This window comes from Leucoraja erinacea, unplaced genomic scaffold (assembly GCF_028641065.1).
Source record: "Leucoraja erinacea ecotype New England unplaced genomic scaffold, Leri_hhj_1 Leri_67S, whole genome shotgun sequence".
In the NCBI taxonomy this organism is placed as follows: Eukaryota; Metazoa; Chordata; class Chondrichthyes; order Rajiformes; family Rajidae; genus Leucoraja; species Leucoraja erinaceus.
The window spans coordinates 316,686-336,219 of record NW_026576597.1 but is presented as its reverse complement, the minus strand read 5'-3'; the positions used below and the strand labels follow the sequence as shown (position 1 = coordinate 336,219).

General features: G+C 47.4%; 1 protein-coding gene across 1 annotated transcript in view; it reads left to right on the top strand.

The window, feature by feature from the left end:
- The window catches only part of LOC129694469 (uncharacterized), a 37,821-nt gene extending 31,101 nt beyond the window's left edge, over window positions 1–6,720 (top strand). The window contains exons 8-9 of the mRNA XM_055631186.1: window positions 5,018–5,064; window positions 6,553–6,720. Of these exons, the coding sequence (XP_055487161.1) occupies window positions 5,018–5,064; window positions 6,553–6,669 (164 nt within the window). The 3' untranslated portion in view covers window positions 6,670–6,720. The remainder of the gene's footprint in view (window positions 1–5,017; window positions 5,065–6,552) is intronic.
- Window positions 6,721–19,534: the final 12,814 nt, after the last annotated feature.

Below are 19,534 nucleotides of genomic sequence, written 5' to 3'. Positions count from 1 at the left end.
GTTTGCTTTATAAAACCCTGGGGCTGCGAGAGGTTGCGGAATGAGACGGTAATTTTAAAATTATTATAACTATATTATCGAGGCCTATAAAACTAATAATACCTTTTGCGACCGGGTCTTGCAGCGATTTTTCGTTAATGATTTACTAGGCTGAACATCTGCGATTAGTACAGCCTAGTAAAAATCGCGTTTTAAACCCGCCCCCTCCAAACAGCGCCAAAATCGCGGACATGGCTGAGGGCAGATTCCCAATGACGATTCAGGTAGGTTTTGTAACATACCTACAGATTTACCGGCCATTAATGGAAAATACACAAGTAAGTTTACTATAATCAATAATACAATAATTTAACAATCAATAATACCAGATCATAATAGTGTAATGCCGAAATGGTGCAACCAAAACAAAGTCCGGGTAAATTATTGTTGCTGAGGCAGTGATTAGTGTTGTGCAGTAATCAAGAGCTTGATGGTTGCTGGGAGGAAGTTGTTTTTGAACATGGAAATCATGGTTTTCATGTTCCTATACCTTCTTCCTGATGGTAGCACCGAGATGAGAGTATGGCCCAGCCGGTGTGGATAGAATGTAGAACAATGCAGCACAGGAACAAGCCCTTCGGGTCACAATGTCTATGCTGATCAAGATGCTAGGATCAACCCATATCTGCTTGCACATAGTCCATATACCTCCAGTCCCTGTATATCGATGTGCTTGTCCAAAGTCTCATTATTGCCACTATTGTATCTTGTCTGCAGCAGCATCCGCGCCAGCGCATTCCAGACCCTCACCAACCTCTTTGTTAAAAATAAATTGCCCAGAATATTATCTTTAAACTATGCCCCTTTCACCTTAAAGCCCTCCAGTATTTGATATTTCCATCCCTTCAAAAAAAGTTCTGACTATACCCTATCAATGCCTCGCATCAATTCATATGAAATATTTATTTTCTGTCATAGCCCCTGATATTTCTACACTAACTTCCCTCAATGTCCTAGGGAATATCCTGTGGGGACTTGGAGACTTATCCACTTTTATATTTTTCAAAAGTGTCAGTACTTTTTTTTTCTTTTTGTCTTCTTCTTCTAACAGGTCTCCCTGCAACCTCCAGTGGTCCAGGGAAAACAAACCAAGTCTCTCCAACCTATCTCTGTAACTAATACCCTCAAATCCAAGCATCATTCCGGTAATCCTCCTCTGCACCCTTTCCAAAGTCTCCACGTCCTTTCTGTGACCAGAACTGCACGCAATACTCCAATTGCAGCCTAATCAAAATCCTACAAAGCTTCAACATGACCTCCTGACTCTCATGTTCAATACCCTGACCTATGAAGGCAAGAATACCACATGACGTCTTTATATCTACTTGTGTTACCACTTTCAGGGAGTTGTGGATGTAGACCCCCTGTACATCAAAGCTGCCACAGATCATGCCATTAATTATATTTTGCCCTTACATTTGACCTCCCAAAGTGCAACGCATCACATGCACAGACTAAACTCCATCTGCCATTTTCTGTACCTGGCCTACATCCCACTGTATACTTCCCTCAGAATCCATGATGGCCTTCCTCACAATCCATGACCTTGGTGTCATCTGCAGACTTTCCAACCAACCTGTCTACAAATACATCCAAGTCATTTATATATATCTTTGAATATTCGTTTTTTTTAGAGGCAGCGCCTTGTATAAATCCCTTTGATGGTGGGGATTATCAGTAAACGTTATAGGCCATGCAATGTCAATATCCATGAACAGCTGCTGCACTATGCATGGATCTACAGGTGGAGCAGAAACTAACTGAGCTTTCCTGGTTGAGGAATCTGCTCTCAGACTCTGTGCCAGGGTGGTGGAATAAACTATATATTTTAAACAATTTAGTTTAGAATGAGTTAAATATTTTCATTTTGATCAAGTTATTTCAAAGTTAATAGTTGTAATGTCTGTCATTGGGCGAGGGCTGTGGATGCCTGATGTTTCCAGAGGTGTTTGTATGTGGGTCTTGCCCTAGGCGGCCTACATCACCCAATCCAAAGCCTTGGAGTGTCGGGCATCAGGATTGGTGTTCCGGATCCGAAGAGGGTACGTCTGGAGCAGGCATGTGCCATGAGTAATCACTCAGCGTAGGCAGTCAGTCAAATTTAAAAAATCTGAAAAACTGCGCATGCGCAGATTGGTCTCCTCTCCAGTAGGCAGTCAGTCGATTTATATAAAGTAATGTGTCTTCAAAAGCCTTATCTCTTAATAAAATATTTTAAAAACATATAGTGCGAGGAAATGTACGTACCACATTATTTGTACACAAACTCCATTCTTCTCTCTTTGTTTGAAAAAACCGCCAAGATGAACACAAGCGCAGCACAGTTTCGGCCCGAAACGTTGCCTATTTCCTTCGCTCCATAGATGCTGCTGCACCCGCTGAGTTTCTCCAGCTTTTTTGTGTACAAGCGCAGCACACATGCGCTCCGTCTACAGTGCAAAGGCAGAATTTCAGCTGCCTTTATTGTCCGCTGTAAGTGAAGGCTTGAAGCAGCATCCATGGCACATGCGTTGCATAGTTTCACGTATTACATGCACTGTGGATTAAAGGCATGTGAGAATGATGCCTACCTTAGAGATCGATGAAATCAGGAAAATAACCATTTAATAAATTATGCATGTCATTTTGTGCATTAAGTTGCCAATAGTAAATGAATTGGAAATCTTTACTATTTATATTTAATAATTACCTTTTTATAATTTTAGTCAGGGTAGGCACTGCCTACTTCGCCTACCCAGACGGCATGTCCCTGGTCTGGAGGAGTGGTGAGTGTAGGCGGGGACCCCATTTGGGGAAATCTGGTCTCTGTCATCACTAGAACACTCTGTAGGCGGTGCGACTCTCGTCAGCAGCGGCCTCTGCAGCCCGTCCACGTTTTTATTATTTTTTGTCTATGTTTCTATGTAGTTTTTGTTATTTTTTGTTGGGGGGTGTGTGTGGGGGGGGTGGGGGTGGGTGGGGGGGAGGGGGTAACTTTTAAATCTCTCCCTGCACGGGAGACCCGACCTTTTTCTTCGGGTCTCCGTTGTCGGGTCTCCGGCTGGCAATGCAGGTGGCCTCCAACAACAGGAGAAGACTGGGGACTCTGGTGCCGACGACTCACTCACCTCACCGTCGCGGAGCTGACCGAGTCCGGAGCGGGTGGTGGAGCGCTGCTGCTGCTGCTGCTGCGGCCCGACCTCTCCGGAGATTCAGAGGCTGCAACTGCGGGTCTGGCGGACGGCGGCACCGGGAGCCCGCGGGTCCCTTGAGGGAGACCGCTTTTCAGGGCTCTCGCAACGGCGACTTCTCCCGCCCGAGTTGCGGGGTCGAAGAGCTCCTGGAGCGGGGCCTGACAGCACCGCCCCGCGCGGCTTGGAATGGCCGCGGGACTCTGCGAGCGCACGCCAGGGGCTCTAACATCAAGAACCCGGTGTGCGACCTTGCATCACCCGGCGTGGCTTTAATGGCCGCGGGACAATCGCCATCGCCAGCCGGGGGCTTTGACTTTGACTCTGACATCGGGGGGGGGGGGGGGGAGTGCAGTGGAGAGATAAGTTTTTTTTGGCCTTCCATCACAGCGATGTGATGGATGTTTATGTAAATTATGTTGTGTCTTGGGTCTATTTGTGTGTAATGTATGGCTGCAGAAACGGCATTTCGTTTGGACCTCAAGGGGTCCAAATGACAATTAAATTGAATCTTGAATCTTGAGACAGAGGGGGTGATTGAAACAGGTTGATGGGTCTTGTCATTTACTATCTGGAAATTCCAGCAATCCTGCAGGCAGAGAGTCAGGAGCAGTCCTTTGATGGGCATGTTTGAGCCACAAAGAGAAAACATAGGGTTTTCCATCCCATGGAGGCCAATCAGTGTTTGGAACCTTTCCCAGGAGGGGAGGGATGGTGGAGAACCAGCCCCGGGTTATTGGAAGGAACAGCTGGATGCTCCAGTGGGGGGATGGGGCTCTGGGAGTAGATCAATGAGCTGACTGACATCTTTCATGTCATCCCGCTAGTGACAAGAGTACACACATTCTCAGGATGGCTGGTGAAGGGATTCGCGGACAATGGGAGCAGATGTGGGGAATTGGCCAATGATTGCCCGCCTGTTGGATTGACGAGGCTGTGCCGGGAGCAAGGGTCCAGGGAATAATGAAGGGAATGGGAATTAGATGACTGACCTCATGGGAAAGACGAGCAGTGAGAAGGCAGATTTCCTGAGCCGGCTCCCGGTGCAGTTTGGGAGTCTGTATCCAGTCTCCATGCTCTCCGAGTGCAGGGGACAGTCACAGGCCAGGGAAGCAGAAGTTCCTGCTTTTCTCTGTGTGAATCTCCTCAGGAAGTGACCTTTAGGGCCCTGTAGGTAAAGCGACTCCCATTGATCAGTTCACCTTTTCCCATAATCTCATCCCGCACCTTCTTCAGTCGGTTACCCAGAGAGACCGACTGCACTTACTGTTCAAACTCACCTGGGCAGAATAGAAACATAGAAATTAGGTGCAGGAGTAGGCCATTCGGCCCTTCGAGCCTGCACCATTCGCCATTCAATATCATCATGGCTGATCATCCAACTCAGTATCCCGTACCTGCCTTCTCTCCATACCCCCTGATCCCCTTTAGCCACAAGGGCCACATCTAACTCCCTCTTAAATATAGCCAATGAACTGTGGCCTCAACTACCCTCTGCGGCAGAGACTTCCAGAGATTCACCACTCTCTGTGTGAAAAAAGTTCTTCTCATCTCGGTTTTAAAGGATTTCCCCCTTATCCTTAAGCTGTGACCCCTTGTCCTGGACTTCCCCAACATCGGGAGCAATCTTCCTGCATCTAGCCTGTCCAACCCCTTAAGAATTTTGTAAGTTTTGGATGCACTGATATCGGTTAACGTGAAAGAGCAAAGGTGAGTTGTTACTGTTTAGGGACTGGAATGAGCCATAAAGAATCTGGCAATATTGTGTATATGTGCAGAGTTGTAAACGGTTATTTTATTCATTATAGGCATACATGAAGAAACTAACAGAGACAGCTGTGCAGAAAGAAAACAGGTATTTTGTTAAGATAACTTTCTGTTGAATTCTGTAGAGGATTGTTTAATAAGTTTATAAATCTACTGATATCCTCCCCTTCCTCTTGCTCTCATGCACGTACACATTGATCGAAATCTGCTACTATATTTATATCGCCACGGTCTGACAGACATTGACACACATAACCCAGAGGGAATGTGCATGATACAGTATCTGGTTGGATTTAATGTATAACCATATAACCATATAACAATTACAGCACGGAAACAGGCCATCTCGACCCTTCTAGTCCGTGCCGAACACATATTCTCCCCTAGTCCCATATACCTGCGCTCAGACCACAACCCTCCATTCCCTTCCCGTCCATATAACTATCCAATTTATTTTTAAATTATAAAAACGAACCTGCCTCCACCACCTTCACTGGAAGCTCATTCCACACAGCTACCACTCTCTGAGTAAAGAAGTTCCCCCTCATGTTACCCCTAAACTTCAGTCCCTTAATTCTCAAGTCATGTCCCCGTGTTTGAATCTTCCCTACTCTCAGTGGGAAAAGCTTATCCACGTCAACTCTGTCTATCCCTCTCATCATTTTAAAAGAGCTCTATCAAGTCCCCCCTTAACCTTCTGCGCTCCAAAGAATAAAGCCCTTATTTGTTCAACCTTTCTCTGTAACTTAGTTGCTGAAACCCAGGCAACATTCTAGTAAATCTCCTCTGTCCTCTCTCTATTTTGTTGACATCCTTCCTATAATTAGGCGACCAAAATTGTACCCCATACTCCAGAATTGGCCTCACCATTGCCTTGTACAATTTTAACATTACATCCCAACTTCTATACTCAATGCTCTGATTTATAAAGGCCAGCACACCAAAAGCTTTCTTTACCACCCTATCTATATGAGATTCCACTTTCAGGGAACAGTGCACAGTTATTCCCAGATCCCTCTGTTCACCTACATTCTTCAATTCCCTACCATTTACCATGTAAGTCCTATTTTGATTTGTCCTGCCAAGATGTAGCACCTCACACTTATCAGCATTAAACTCCATCTGCCATCTTTCAGCCCACTCTTCCAACTGGCATAAATCTCTCTGTAGACTTTGAAACTCTACTTCATTACCCGCAACCCCACCTATCTTAGTATCATCTGCATACCTACTAATCCAATTTACCACACCATCATCCAGATCATTGATGTACATGACAAACATGTACATGTAGTGTTCAGTTTCTCTCAGTGCTTTATTTACAGCCATGACTGGTCACGTTCTCCGTGCAACATGTGGACATTCACTGTCTCTCCCAGTCTGGATCTGGTTCTGCAGACTGTGGCCTCTTTGGTTGTCTCCCTTTGCATCATTTGTTCTGTCCTGTTTGTACCTCTACTCCACTCTCTCACCATATTCTTTCCTCCCTGCCTGTCTGTCTGGTCCTGCCCTTACTGCTGTAGTTTGAATGTGAAGATTTGCCATTCAAATAACAAACGGATTCTGTTTATTCTAGGACAATGGAGAATTGCAAGAATTACAAACTATCAGACCAGATCATGAATCTGGACCCCAAAACCTTCAGCAGGATCAGAAAGACCCCGACAGCCTTCGGTTTCAGATGTCACTGTGAGGGCAGCTACTGAGTCCCTGATGTAGACAGTGGCCTGGAAAATCTTCCCTCCGGTTCTACCCGCCTGAGGTACAGTGACAAGCTTTTGTTGCATGCTAACCAGTCAGCAGATAGACAATACATGATTACAATTGAACCATTTACAGTGAATAGATACATGATAAGGAAATATAGTTTAGTGCAAGGTAAAGCCAGCAAAGTCCTATCAAAGATATTCCGAGGGTCAACAATGAAGTAGATAGCAGTTCAGCCCCTCCTGAAAAAACCTAACCTCGACCCCACCTTGCCAAGCAACTACAGACCCATTTCAAAACTGTCTTTCCTTTCAAAAGCCCTTGAAAAGGTAATTTTAAGTCAACTTATGCCTTATGCCTTCTATCTCCGCCTGAAGCCCAAAAAACGGTCAAATCTGCTTAGCCTCAAGTATATAAAGTGTTGGATGGCCCAACTAAATTTCCTCCAACTAACCGAGAGTAATCCTTCTGAGGTCATCCTTCTCGGCCCCTCGGACTCAATCAAAATGATAGCAGGCAGCCTTGGAAGCCTTATCCCACTACTCAAACCCCACGTCAAAAACCTTAGCGTGATATTTGACTCGGCATTGAAATTTGACAAACAAGACAATGCGTGGTAAAAGCGAGTTTCCTTCAGCTTCGGACAATAGCTAAAATAAAACAATTCCTCCAGTTTGATGACCTCGAAAAGATCATCCACACATTTATCTCCTCCCGCCTAGAATACTGCAACTCTCTCTACACTGGCATCAGCCAATCTTCCCTGTCCCGCCTGCAACTGGTCCAAAACGCCGCAGTGTGCGAGACTCCTGAAGGGCACCTGAAAAAGGGACCACATCACCGCGATCCTGGCCTCTCTCCACTGGCTCCCTGTGTGCATCCGAGTAAATTTCAAGATCATAGAAATATAGAAAATAGGTGCAGGAGTAGGCCATTCGGCCCTTCGAGCCTGCACCGCCATTCAATATGATCATGGCTGATCATCCAACTCAGTATCCTGTACTTGCTTTCTCTCCATAGCCCCTGATCCCTTTAGCCACAAGGGCCACATCTAACTCCTCTTAAATATAGCCAACGAACTGGCCTCAACTACATTCTGTGGCAGAGAATTCCAGAGATTCACCACTCTTTGTGTAAAAAATGTTTTTTTCATCTCACTTCTAAAAGATTTCCCCTTTATCCTTAAGCTGTGACCCCTTGTCCTGGACTTCCCCAACATCGGGAACAATCTTCCTGCATCTAGCCTGTACAAACCCTTAAGAATTTTTGTACGTTTCTATAAGATCCCCCCTCAATCTTCTAAATTCTAGCGAGTACAAACCGAGTCTATCCAGTCTTTCTTCATATGAAAGTCCTGCCATCCCAGGAATCAGTCTGGTGAACCTTCTCTGTACTGCCTCTGTGGCAAGAATGTCCTTCCTCAGATTCTCCTTTATGTCTCCAAAGCCCTTAACCGGCTTACCCCCACCTACATCAAAAGCCTGCTCACCCACCACACCACCTCCAGGTCACTCAGATCGGCCGACTTGGGGTTACTGAACATCCCGCGGTCTTGGCATAAGCTCAGGGGCGATCGCACCTTTGCTGTTGCAGCTACTAGATCCCTCTTCCCATCATGACTGCCCCCTCCATTGACTCCTTTAAGTCGAGACTTAAAACTCATCTTTGCTCTCAAGTCCTTCTTAGGGCCTCTGAGTGAGGGCTATATATATGTATTTATTTATGTATGTACTTAATCTATGAACCACTGTTGTGTAACGTTGGTACCTCCACCAATTTAAAGCACTTTGGCCAACGAGAGTTGTTTTATAAATGTGTTATATCAATAAAAGTGACTTGACTTCAGCACTGCTCTCTGGTTGTGGTAGGATGATTCAGTTGCCTGATAACTGCTGGGAAGAAACTGTCCCTAAATCTGGTGGTGTGTGTTTTCATACTTAATCTATACCTTTTGTCTGATGGGAGAGGGGAGAAGAGGGAGTTGGCCGGGGTGCGATGGCCTCTATGGTACATATGTAGAAGTTGGTGAAAGTTGTAGGGGACATACAAAACGTCCTAAGCCTACTAAGGAAGTAAAGGTGTTGGTGTGGCCCAACGGGACACTGGCTCCCAGGCCCAGCGCCAACCTCAGCTCACCTCCGCCTCTCCCGCCAGGCCAACTGACATCCCGGACCGACAACACCAGCGACCACAGACCCTCAGAACCCACAGCCACCGCCAACTCCAGCCCGACCCTGCTCCAACTCCAGAGGAACCCACTCCCTAATGGGCTGCTACGGTGACAAGTGCCACCTCGCCCACGGCCTCAGCCACTACCCCAAGTACAAGCCGTACCCTGCACGCCACTGGCCTCTGCCCCTTCATCCACAACCCCGAAGAGGAGTGAGGGCCCCGGCCTCGCCTGTGCCAGAGCACCAGCCTCCTCCGGCTTGGCGCTAGACTGGACCACACTGCGGGCTGCCTTCAGCCCCGATCTGGAGTTGGAGCTCGCTCAGACTTTGGGCTTGGGGCTGGGCAAGGGAGGGAGAGGAGGTTGCAGCAGCTGCCAGCACCACCATCACCAGCAACACCCGCAGCTCCAGCGGGCACCGGGCCGGCCCATGCCGGCAGGAGTCCGTCCGCAGACTCTCTCCGACCAGGACAAGTACGGACAAAATGCAAGCCCGCACACAATGCAGCCCCACCGTTGCCAAGACTGTTTTATAGCTAGTGACCTATAACCTCGGCATGCGCAGGAAGAATACCGAACTCGCTTATATGGGTGGTCCAGGATCGTTGTCGGCGAGATTGACTCCTAGGAATTTGAAGTTTTCAACCATCTCCACTTCGGCACAGTTAATGAAAACTGGGGTATCCAGCAGTGGGAAACAGAGTGCCCTGCATTTGTAACTAGACGTATCCTGGACAAGAACATCTGGAGCTAGATGGTGACTTTTGCGGAGCTCCGGAACATAAAAGGCTCAATTACAACTTCCAACAATTTACCTGGATCAGCAAAACGGCAGAAATCGGTGCCGTTTCGGACAAGCTGCTTGAGGACCTCAAGGCTCTGGCAATTTCGCGATCTCCGGCAGCTGCGGGAGCCCCAGACTTTAAATTTTCCCACGCTGGCTGGAAATCACCCGACCCAACTGAGGAACCCAGGTACGGTACCTGGCGACCCCGGGGTGACCATCAGAGCCAACGAGCTGGATCTTCCAGGAACAATGAAGCTGGAGCTGCCGACTTTGTATTGTATTGTATTCAAATTTATTGTCATTGTCTCAATTTGAGACAACGAAATGAATTTCCCTTACAGGCAGTATCATAAAAAAATCACAAATAAATAATAAAAATAAATAATAAATAAATAATAAAACATATTAAAAATAAAATTGAAATTGAATTAAAATTTAAATAAAGCACAAACACAGAAAGTCCACGACACAACATAACATAAATGGCACCCAGGTGAGGATGGCACCATAGTCCAGCCAGCCTCCCCTCCGTGTCCATCCGTAGTCGGGGCCTCCGAGCACCCGCAGTCGCCGCCCCGGGTGGCCCGATGTTCAGGCCCTCACGCCGGGCTGGTGGAACGCCGACGCCGAACCCCGACGGTGAGCATCTTCCTCCTCAGCGGCCCGGACCTCCTGATCAGCCGCCTCCCGCTGCCGGAGTCTGCAGCTCCTGAGTCCACAGGCCGAGCCGGGCAGAGTCACAGGACCCCGCGTTGTTAGTCAGCGCCGCCCGCGTTGGGAGCTCCGCAAACCGCAGCTCCATGATGTCGGTGCAGCAGGTCCAGCACTCCGGGCTCCAGACGGCGACCCCCAGTAAGGCATCGCCAGCCCCGCGATGTTCCAGCGCTGTCCATCAGCGCCGCTGCTGGAGCTCCGGTCGATCCCGGCAGGAAAGGCCGCGCCAATCCAGGTAGGTAGGCCGCTGTGGGGGGAGGGGGGGGAGGACGCGACTCGAATAATAGTCGCGTCCTCACCAGGAAGCGGCTGAAGGACGGTATCCCCCGCACCGTGCCCTCTTCCCCCACATAAAAACACAACAAAAACACAAAAACACACTTTTACATAACTAAATAAACAAAAACACACAAAGATACCGGGCTGTAGGTGGAGGCTGCTGGCACCAGCGCCACCGGAAGTACAATACGGACTTTTGAGGGAACCCCCGTTCATTACGGAGCTGGAGCTGCCGTCTGTGTGGGAATGCCCGTTCCAGCGCAGGTCCACAGAAACAGCAAGTACATTACCTGGAAACAAAGGGGAAACGGGCAGGACCAGGTCAGAATGAAGCGCAAGGGACCGGCCCCCTCTCCCTACTATCCTACTGGCCAATGTACAGTCCCTTGAAAACAAAGTGGAGGACTTAAGGGCAAGGCTGCTTTATCAAAGGGAGTTGAGGGAATGCTCTGTGTTCTGTTTCACAGAGACATGGCTCACCCCCAGCTCCCCAGACTCAGCGGTCCAGCCTGATGGGTTCTCCATCCACCGCATGGACTGTACACTGGCATCTGGGAAAGGGAGAGGAGGGGACGTCTGCCTCATGGTCAACTCTGCGTGGTGCTCAGACGTGACAGTCCTGTCCAACTCCTGATCTCCACACCTGGAACATCTGGCGGTGAAGTGCCGTCCCTTCTACCTCCCAAGGGAATTCACCTCCATCATCCTGTCCGCGGTCTACATCCAACCCCAGGCAGACGTCCGTCTGGCACTGGAGGAGCTGCACGCCATGGTCAACAAGCACCAGACGTCTTACCCCGAGGCATTTACCACCATTGCTGGGGACTTCAATAAGGCAAACCTAAAGAAATCACTGCCTAACTTCCACCAACATGTCTCCTGCAGCACCAGAGGACCTAACACCCTCGACAACTGCTACGCCACCATCAAGAATGCCTATCGCTCTATCCCTCGCCCTCACTTCGGTAAATCCAACCATACCAGATGCTTCTTCCTGCCTACAGGCAGCAATTAAAGAGGGGGGGGGGGGGCAGAATAACAACTCCAGGACTGTTTGGAGTCTGTAGACTGGGAAATGTTCAAGGACTCAGCAACGGACTTGAACGAATACGCCACAGTCGTTACAGACTTCGTAATGAAATGTGTGGAGGACTGCATCCCGACAAAAACCTTCCAAGTGTTTCCCAATCAGAAACCTTGGATGAACTTGGAGATCTGCTCTCTTCTGAAGTCAAGACACAGGGCATTCACTTCCAATGATACAGTGGCCTACATGAAGTCCAGATACGACCTTGGTAAGGCCATCAAAAAGGCCAAAGGGACTTCTGCTCCAAACTGGAGGATGAGACAGATGTTCGGCAGCTGTGGCGGGGCCTGAATGCAATCACCTCCTACAAGGCACCGATAAATGTCGGTGAAACATCACTCCCTGATGAGCTCAATGCGTTTTACGCACGCTTTGATAGGGAGAATACTGATGTGCCTTCCCAATCCCCCATTCGCTGTGATGGCATTTCAGTCTCAGTCACAGAGGCCGACGTCAGGAAATCCTTCAGAGGGGTGAATCCCCGAAAAGCACCTGGTCCTGATGGTATACCCGGTCGTGTTCTAAAACCCTGTGCGGGAAAACTGGCTGGAGTTTTAACGGACATTTTCAACCTCTCACTTCTGAGGTCTGAGGTCCCCACCTGCTTTAAAAGGGCATCAATTATACCAGTGCCCAAGAAGAGTAAGGCGACGTGCCTCAATGACTATCGACCAGTGGCACTAACGCCGGTGGTGATGAAGTGCTTTGAGAGGCTGATCATGGAGCAAATCAACTCCTACCTCGACAAAAACCTGGACCCACTGCAGTTCGCTTACCGCTACAACAGATCAACGGTGGATGCGATCTCGCTGGCCCTCCACTCCGCTCTGGACCACTTGGACAACAAAAACTCATATGTCAGGCTGTTATTCATCGATTACAGCTCGGCATTTAACACAATCATCCCCTCCTTGCTGGTTACCAACCTCGCAGAACTGGGTCTCTGCGCATCCCTCTGCAATTGGATCCTCGACTTCCTCATTCACAGACCACAGTCTGTTCGTATTGGTGGAAATGTGTCAGCCTCAATAACAATCAGCACGGGAGCACCTCACGGCTGCGTGCTCAGCCCCCTGCTGTACTCACTCTATACTCATGACTGCGTAGCCCGTCACAGTGCGAACTCCATCATCAAGTTCGCTGACGACACCACTGTTGTGGGGCGTATCACTGATGGGGATGAGTCAGATTATAGAAGAGAGATCGAGCAACTGTCCATATGGTGCCAGCGTAATAACCTGGCCCTCAACACCAGCAAAACCAAGGAACTGATTGGACTTTGGAAGGAGTAGGAGGGTTATATGGATGGGAAGGGAATGGAGGGTTATGGTCTGAGCGCAGGTATATGGGACTAGGGGAGATTATGTGTTCGGCACGGACTAGAAGGGTCGAGATGGCCTGTTTCCATGCTGTAATTGTTATATGGTTATATGTTCTATGCCCATGAGCTGAAGAGGCAGCTAAAACGCAGGCTTGTGATATTGGTTTGTGAATGGCAGCCATCAGGTCAGTTGACCTTCTCTCAGGGAGCTATCAGAGGAAGTAGATAAGGCACATCGCATGTCCTGCTCTATCTCCCCATCTACATAACAAGGGTCAATGTCAGTATGAAGAGAAAAGCAGCTCCGCTAAACAGGAGTCAACAAACATCACTGGAGTTGTTTCCATGTGAGTCTCTGTCACTAGTTGACAGCTGCACAGATTACTCGGAGAGCCCGGCCTGTTTCTAGGCAGCAGAAGACAAACTAAGAGTAAACATGAAAGGCTCAGAGCCCAGAGCACACAGCCCATCAGATACAAGTCACTCACCCTTCTCTGACCTGAAACACCATCTCTGCTTATCTCACCACAGATGCTGCCTGACCTGTGGAGTATTTCCTACACCTGTAGGTTTTTCGTTTCAATGACCCGGAATGCAAAAAGAGAATACATTGAGTCATAGAGTCAAACAGCACTGAAACAGGCCCTTTGTCCCACCATGCCCATGCCAACCTCTTTGCCCATCTACACTAAGCCTAGCTAACCATATAACAATTACAGCACGGAAACAGGCCATCTCGGCCCTACAAGTCCGTGCCGAACAACTTTTTTTCCCCTTAGTCCCACCTGCCTGCAATCATACCATAACCCTCCATTCCCTTCTCATCCATATGCCTATCCAATTTATTTTTAAATGATACCAATGAACCTGCCTCCACCACTTCCACTGGAAGCTCATTCCACACTGCTACCACTCTCTGAGTAAAGAAGTTCCCCCTCATGTTACCCCTAAACTTCAGTCCCTTAATTCTCAAGTCATGTCCCCTTGTTTGAATCTTCCCTACTCTCAGTGGGAAAAGCTTTTCCACGTCAACTCTGTCCATCCCTCTCATCATTTTAAAAACCTCTATCAGGTCCCCCCTTAACCTTCTGCGCTCCAAAGAATAAAGCCCTAACTTGTTCAACCTATCTCTGTAACTTAGTTGCTGAAACCCAGGCAACATTCTAGTAAACCTCCTCTGTACTCTCTCTATTTTGTTGACATCCTTCCTATAATTAGGCGACCAAAATTGTACACCATACTCCAGAATTGGCCTCACCAATGCCTTGTACAATTTTAACATTACATCCCAACTTCTATACTCAATGCTCTGATTTATAAAGGCCACACACCAAAAGCTTTCTTTACCACCCTATCTACATGAGATTCCACTTTCAGGGAACTGTGCACAGTTATTCTCAGATCCCTCTGTTCACCTACATTCTTCAATTCCCTACCATTTACCATGTACGTCCTATTTTGATTTGGCCTGCCAAGATGTAGCACCTCACACTTATCAGCATTAAACTCCATCTGCCATCTTTCAGCCCACTCTTCCAACTGGCATAAATCTCTCTGTAGACTTTGAAACTCTACTTCGTTACCCGCAACCCCACCTATCTTAGTATCATCTGCATACTTACTAATCCAATTTACCACACCATCATCCAGATCATTGATGTACATGACAAACAACAGTGGACCCAACACAGATCCCTGTGGCACCCCACTCGAATATCTCCTCTGCAATCTCTCCAGCACTCCAACCCTTTCAGTAGTGTAGTGATCACAACAGCCGTCAATACTCCAAACTCCATGTACGTATTGTGGTCTGTGGCGACACACAATGCATGTCAGAGGAATGGCAGTTGGAGAGCCATCAGCTGGGTGTCCACAACTGTAGATCTGTCCTGGGCCCATTGATGCCATTACGAAGAAAGCCCACTAATGTTATAAGGTCATAAGTCATAAGAGTAGAATTTGGCCCATGAGGTCTACACTGCCATTCAATCATGGCTAATCTATCTTTCCACCCTAACCCCATTCTCCAGCCTTCTCCCCATAACCAATGACACCCATAATCTATCTGCCTTAAAAATATCCACTGACTTGGTCTCCACAGCCTTCTGTGGCAAAGAATTCCACAGATTCACCACCCTCTGACTAAAGACATTTCTCGTCATCCTAAAAGTGTATCCTTGAATTCTAAGACTATGACCCTTGGTCCTAGACTCTCCCAAGAGTGGAAACATCCACCCTATCCAAGCCTTTCACTATTCTGTGCGTTTCAATAAGGTCCCCGTTATTCTTCTAAACTCCAGCGAGTACAGGCTCAGTGCCGTCAAACGCTCATCATATGTTAACCGACTAATTCCTGAGTCATTCTTGTAAACCTCCTCTGGACCTTCTCCAGAGCCGGCACATCCTTCCTCGGATATGGTGCCAACAATTGCTCACAATATTCCAAATACGGTCTGACCAGCGCCTTATAGAGCCTCAACATTTTTGGTCTCCAAATCTGAGGAAGGACATTATTGCCATAGAGGGAGTGCAGAGACGGTTCACCAGACTGATTCCTGGGATGTCAGGACTGTCTAATGAAGAAAGACTGGATAGACTTGGTTTATACTCTCTAGAATTTAGGAGATTGAGAGGGGATCTTATAGAAACTTACAAAATTGTTAAGGGGTTGGACAGGCTAGATGCAGGAAGATTGTTCCCGATGTTAGGGAAGTCCAGGACAAGGGGTCACAGCTTAAGGATAAGGGGGAAATCCTTTAAAACCGAGATGAGAAGAACTTTTTTTTCACACAGAGAGTGGTGAATCTCTGGAACTCTCTGCCACAGAGGGTAGTTGAGGCCAGTTCATTGGCTATATTTACTAGGGAGTTAGATGTGGCCCTTGTGGTTAAGGGGATCAGGGGGTATGGAGAGAAGGCAGGTACGGGATACTGAGTCGGATGATCAGCCATGATCATATTGAATGGCGGTGCAGGCTCGAAGGGCCGAATGGCCTACTCCTGCACCTAATTTCTATGTTTCTAACATTACATCCCTGTCTTTGTATTCTAGACCTCTCGAAATACATGCTAGCATTGCATTTCCTTTCTTTACTACTGAATCAAGTCAAGTCAAGTTTATTTGTCACATACACATACGAGATGTGCAGTGAAATGAAAGTGGCAATGCTCGCGGACTTTTGTGCAAAAGACAAACAACAAAACAACCAAACAAATTATAAACACAATCATAACACACATATTCTTTTACATAATAAATAATGGAAGGAAAAACGTTCTGTAGAGTTAGTCCCCGGTGAGATGGGCGTTTACAGTCCTAATTGCCTCTGGGAAGAAACTCCTTCTCAACCCCTCCGTTCTCACCGCATGGCAACGGAGGCGTTTGCCTGACCGTAGCAGCTGGAACAGACCGTTGCAGGGGTGGAAGGGGTCTCCCATGATTTTGTTTGCTCTGGAGTTGCATCTCCTGTTGTATAGTTCCTGCAGGGGGGTGAGTGAAGTTCCCATTTTGAGAATCCTGCACCAGCACTCCCAAATCCCTTTGAACCTCCGATTTCTGGATTCTCTACCCATTTAGAAAATATTCTATGCCTTAATTCCTACTTCCAAAATGTCTGGCTCCACACTTTGCTACACTATATTCCATCTGCCACTTCTCTGCCCACTCTCCTAACCTGTCAAAGTCCTTCTGCAGAGTCCCTGCTTTCTCTGCACTACCTGCCCCTCCACCTATTTTCGTATCAACTGCAAACATGGCCACAAATCCTTTAATCCCCTCATCCAAGTCATTAACATACAACGTGAAGATTTACGGCTGCAGCATTGAGCCATGCAGAACTCCACTATTCACTGGCAGCCAACCAGAAAAAGCCCCCATTATTGCCACTCTGCCATCTGCCATCCAGCCAACCTGCTATCCATGCCAATATCAGCACTTTGACACCATGGGCTCTCATCTTCCTTAGTGGCCTCACGTGTGGCAGATTGGGAAAGGGGGAGATTCAGCGAGACCTGGGTGTCATGGTACACCAGTCATTGAAGGTAGGCATGCAGGTGCAGCAGGCAGTAAAGAAAGTGAATGGTATGTTAGCTTTCATTGCAAAAGGATTTGAGTATAGGAGCAGGGAGGTTCTACTGCAGTTGTACAGGGTCTTGGTGAGACCACACCTGGAGTATTGCGTACAGTTTTGGTCTCCAAATCTGAGGAAGGACATTATTGCCATAGAGGGAGTGCAGAGAAGGTTCACCAGACTGATTCCTGGGATGTCAGGACTGTCTTATGAAGAAAGACGGGATAGACTTGGTTTATACTCTCTAGAATTTAGGAGATTGAGAGGGGATCTTATAGAAACTTACAAAATTCTTAAGGGGTTGGACAGGCTAGATGCAGGTAGATTGTTCCCGATGTTGGGGAAGTCCAGAACAAGGAGCCACACACACAGTTTAAGGATAAGGGGGAATCTTTTCGGACCGAGATTTTTTTTCACACACAGAGAGTGGTGAATCTCTGGAACTCTCTGCCACAGAGGGTAGTTGAGGCCAGTTCATTGGCTATATTTAAGAGGGAGTTAGATGTGGCCCTTGTGGCTAAGGGGATCAGGGGGTATGGAGAGAAGGCAGGTACGGGATACTGAGTTGGATGATCAGCCATGATCATATTGAATGGCGGTACAGGCTCGAAGGGCCGAATGGCCTACTCCTGCACCTAATTTCTATGTTTCTATATCAAAGCCTTTCTGAAAATTTAGGTAAACAACATCTACTGACTCACCTTTGTCTGTCCTGCTATTTACTTCTTCAAAGAATTCCAGCAGATTTGTCAGGCAAGATCGCCCCTTCACAAAACCATGCTGACCGATCTATTTTATCATGAAATTCTCCCTGCTCTTCTTCCGCTGAAGATTGAGGAGAGTAATTGTACGTTAACTATTACTCTGTTGTACAACTACAGATGTACGATAGAGAGTATACTGACTGGTTGCATCATTGCTTTGTTTGGTAACCCAAATGCCCAGCAGGGAAGTAGGCTGCAGAAAGTGGACAGCACTGCCCAGTCCATCACAAGTACTGGCCGCCCCACCATCAAAGGGATCTACAGGAAGATAAATGCCGCAAAAAGATAGCCAATATCATCAAAGACCCACCCCACCCTCTCATAGAAACATAGAAATTAGGTGCAGGAGTAGGCCATTCGGCCCTTCAAGCCTGCACCGCCATTCAATATGATCATGGCTGATCATCCAACTCAGTATCCCGTACCTGCCTTCTCTCCATACCCTTTGATCCCCTTAGCCACAAGGGCCACATCTAACTCCCCTTCGAGCCTACACCGCCATTCGATAGGATCATGGCTGATCATCCAAATCAGTATCCTGTACCTGCCTTCTCTACATACCCTCTGATCCCTTTAGCCACAAGGGCCACATCTAACCTAAATATAGCCAATGGACTGGCCTCAAGGGGGAACTTCTTTACTCTATTTTGTTGACATCCTTCCTATAATTAGGCGACCAAAATTGTACACCATACTCCAGAATTGGCCTCACCAATGCCTTGTACAATTTTAACATTACATCCCAGAGAGTGGTAGCGGTGTGGAATGAGCTTCCAGTGGAAGTGGTGGAGGCAGGTTCATTGGTATCATTTAAAAATAAATTGGGTAGGCATATGGATGAGAAGGGAATGGAGGGTTATGGTATGAGTGCAGGCAGGTGGGACTAAGGGGAAAAAAAGTTGTTTGGCACGGACGAGATGGCCTGTTTCCGTGCTGTAATTGTTATATAATTGTTATATGGTTAACTACCTTCTGTGGCAGAGAGTTCCAGAGATTCACCACTCTCTGTGTGAAAAATGTTTTTCTCATCTCGGTCCTAAATGACTTCCCCCTTATCATTAAACTGTGACCCCTTGTTCTGGACTTCCCCAACATCGGGAACAATCTTCTTGCATCTAGCCTGTCCAATCCCTTTCAAGCTTTCTGTACCTTCTGCCAGATGGGAGCGGGGAGAAGATGAAATGACCGGGTGGGAAAGGACAAGCTTTTGATAATATGATAGATACAAAAAAAGCTGGAGTAACTCAGCGGGACAGGCAGCATCTCTGGAGAGAAGGAATGGGCGACGTTTCGGGTCGAGACCCTTCTTCATGACATGTTGGCGGCATTGCCCATGCAGGTGAAGTGTAGATGGAGTCGATGGTGGGGAGTCTGGTGTAGCAGATATTATTATTTAGCTGAAGGTTAAGGGGGGACTTGATAGAGGTTTTTAAAATGATGAGAGGGATAGTTCCCTGAAAGTGGAATCTCATATAGATAGGGTGGTAAAGAAAGCTTTTGGTGTGCTGGCCTTTATAAATCAGAGCATTGAGTATAGAAGCTGGGATGTAATGTTAAAATTGTACAAGGCATTGGTGAGGCCAATTCTGGAGTATGGTGTACAATTTTGGTCGCCTAATTATAGGAAGGATGTCAACAAAATAGAGAGAGTACAGAGGAG